Genomic DNA, 3,212 nt, shown 5'->3' with positions numbered 1-3,212 from the left:
TTATATACTTATGTGCTGTTTCCTGAGTATCAATCTTGCCATGCCCCAGTCTGACTGAGATACAAGGGTTAAACATCAATGACCTCTGGAGGGCATTAAAGGGCTGACAGGTTCAGTTAAGTTCAGTCTGGACAATCAAAAATATAACCCAAGACAAAAATAATTAGCACAACTTATAGTAATTAAATTACTTTATTGTAATTAATTACTTTCCTGTAACAAGTAAATACTGCAAATTAAGGACAGTAATGCTGCCTCAAACATACAGCAGCATATCAATGAAATTAACAGTCACAGACTGTAACTCTAGTACAAATAGAAGGCTGCCTCAAAACATTCATATGCATCCATGAAATTAACAGTTACACACTTGTGCAAATAAAAGACAGTATTGCTGCCTCAAAACATTAATTAACAGTCACACTTGTGCAAATAAAGGGCACTAGGGCAGTATTAGTAATGCTGCCTCAGAACACTGATACACAACTTAGTGATTAACAAAATTAAGGGCAGTAATGCTGCACCAGAACACTGGCTACTGGCTACCATTTTAACTAAAAAATAAATAATGACACCCAGGTCAACAGAAAATATGGCACCCAGGCCACCTGTATTTCCAATAAATAAAATAAATAGCAGCCAGGTAGCTCTATACAGTACAAGTAAAATAAAATTCAAAATGGGATGGGGTGATTGTAAACTTGCCATATTACTTAGGCCAAATGCTTATGCCTTTTCAAACATCAATGGCAGATTCTTTCTAACAAAGAGGAGCATCTCAACTTTCCTGGCTAAAAGCCTGCTTCTTTGAGCATCCAGGATGTTGGATGCAGTGCTGAATAGGCGCTCACTGTCCACACTAGTGCAGGGTGCAGACAGGTAAGTTCTTGCAGCAGTGGTGAGGGCAGAAAAGCGATCCTGATTGGCTCTCCAGTAAGCCAGGGGGTCAGCATCCTGAAGGATGACAGGCTCTGACAGGTAGAGATTCAGCTGTGACATTGCTGTAGTGGCTTGCTGTGGCCTTTCTTGCATGATCTCACCCAACATCGATGACAAGGAACCGGGTCGTGCTATCTTCTCAGCTGGCTCATCTGCACTGCTGGCTTCAGGTCCTTGTGCTTCATCAGGGACTGTCTGTGCATCCAGCAGCTCTAAAAGCTGCTCCCGTGTGTGTGCCTTCAGCTCTGCAGAATAGCATCGATCCTTGTACCTTTAGTAAAACAAAATAATAAAACATTGCATTAATTTAACTTAGCATTTGTTCTTTTAGAGCAATTTAGAATAAGACTGACTGTAACTAAATGCTCTGTTTGATTTCACTTGTACACTTGAGTTAAATTGACACTGAGGCATTTGTGTAAAAGCAAATATATAAGCTGGATGAAATAAATTTTATCCAATTAACAGAACATTTGATATTCTAAATCAGGGTGCAAGGCTATTCTAAATCACATTATTTTATTACTGTATATTAATTTTAATTATATTTTGCAGATTATCTTAGTTTTTAATGTTTTTTTCCTCACCTTGGGTCTAATAGAGTTGCCAAACTGTAGAGGGGTTCATCTTCAATCCCATCGAATCTCCTGGTTACAGCTCTCAGTAGCTCAGCTTTTGCAGTCCCCACACCACGATCTGATGGGGCATCTCTGCTCAGGAACCGTTTTAAAGCCAACACAGATGGAATCACGTCTGCAGCTGATGCAGTGGATGAGCTTATTGCTCTTGTGAGCTCCTCGAATGGTTCCAGAATTGTTATGATGTGTTCTATCAGACCCCACTGGTTGGCATTGAAGGAAGCAGGAACTTCATGCTCAGCTCCATAAGCAGCCAATGCGCGTTTTTGCTCCAGCAGGCTTTGGAACATATAAAAGCTGCTGTTCCACCGGGTGGTAACGTCTTGCTGGAACTTTTTAATATTCTGGCCCAGCTGTTGTTGCACATCATGAAATGCACAGTATGCTTGAGGAGAGCGTTTAAAGTGCCCGATGATGCGTCTCCCCGTCGCGAGGATGTCCGTTATCATGCGCTGTGCCAATAACCCGTTGTGGATCGCTAGTTGAAGTGTGTGTGCCATGCATGGCAAAGTCGGCAGTCCTCCTTCACGCATGGCTTTTGCCATGTTTGCGGCATTATCCCGCAGTACGACGTGGACTCTCTCTCTCTGGGAATCTGCCACGTCTGGAGCATGTTCTCGTATTTTGTCACCAACGCTGCAGCAGAATGTGACTCGCGGAATTCCTGTGCGTGTAGGACCGCAGCTCGGAGTTTAAAGTTTGAATCAATCCACTGGGCCGTTAAACTCAGTAGTGACATTGGGCTGACGTCTGAGGACCAAATGTCTGTAGTGAAACTGATAGAAGGATTGCCTTCCATCAGAAGGCTCTCTACACGTGAATGGACATCCCGGTGTAGCTCACTCAGACCTGTCTCACCGCAATACGTGTGCCCTGGGAGGCGGTAGCGTGGATCAAAGTAAGTTAGCAGCCGTTGAAATGCAGGGTTCTCCACAATATTAAATGGCAGGTCAGACAGCACAATAAACTCCATCAGCCTCCTTGTGCCACCCCTTGCCTTCTCACTGTCCCGACTATACGGACGAGCAGCAGTGTCCAAAGTTGTTTGCTTTAGCATCCGTTTCGGAGTTTGCTTTTCTTTTTCTTTCTCCGCGCTGTGTTTCTTGAACTCGACATGCTCCTCCGGATGTATCTTTTCCAAGTGCCTGATTAAATTTGTCGTGTTGAAAGTTTTTGCCGATGTTCCCCCGCGAGGTACTGTAGCGTTGCATATATTGCAGATAGCTTGTGCTATGTCTGTTTCTCTCACTTTGAAGAACTTCCACACCTCCGACATCTTTGTTTGTGCCACAAACAAGGATGTTGCTGTCGTGAGGATTCAAAGAAACTTTATTGTCCGTCACATAGCGACAGTACTCAAACCAGGAAGAGGCACGAAGACGAAAATGAAGTTTTTTTTAATCATGAATCATTAGCTCTCGGATACAAACAAATAAACATGTCGATGCTGTGAAACTAGTTTGGAGTAAATGAGACAGATTAAAAAAATTTCAACACGATCATGACGTCATTGATCGGATCGGTGATTTATGACATGACGCCCGATCCCGATCATTTCAAAAAATGCCAAATATCGGCCGATCCGATATAGCCGATATGATCTGTGTAAAGCTTACTGTTTAGGAGTTATAGGTA

At 42.9% G+C, this 3,212-nt stretch overlaps 1 protein-coding gene across 1 annotated transcript; it reads right to left on the bottom strand.

Moving 5' to 3' along the window:
* Positions 1–223: 223 nt before the first annotated feature.
* Positions 224–2,503, bottom strand: LOC121960808 (zinc finger BED domain-containing protein 4-like). The gene is made up of 2 exons (XM_042510670.1): positions 1,527–2,503; positions 224–1,210 (listed from the first exon to the last, which is right to left on the bottom strand). The coding sequence occupies exons 1-2, from the start codon at positions 2,120–2,122 to the stop codon at positions 727–729; spliced, it is 1,080 nt and encodes a 359-aa protein (XP_042366604.1). The 5' UTR covers positions 2,123–2,503; the 3' UTR covers positions 224–726.
* Between the last annotated feature and the right edge of the window lie 709 nt (positions 2,504–3,212).

The sequence above is a fragment of the Plectropomus leopardus genome, chromosome 21 (genome assembly GCF_008729295.1).
Source record: "Plectropomus leopardus isolate mb chromosome 21, YSFRI_Pleo_2.0, whole genome shotgun sequence".
Lineage (NCBI taxonomy): Eukaryota > Metazoa > Chordata > Actinopteri > Perciformes > Serranidae > Plectropomus > Plectropomus leopardus.
The sequence above is the reverse complement of the archived record's forward strand: the minus strand, read 5'-3'. Positions and strand labels throughout refer to the sequence as shown.

Bases quoted from the DNA above. Each gene is read 5' to 3' on its own strand.
- LOC121960808 (XM_042510670.1), bottom strand. From the start codon at position 2,122: ATGGCAAAAGCCATGCGTGAAGGAGGACTGCCGACTTTGCCATGCATG. The intron at 1,211-1,526 runs GTGAGGAAAAAA...GTTTTACTAAAG, and splicing joins GCAACTCTATTAGACCCAAG to GTACAAGGATCGATGCTATT.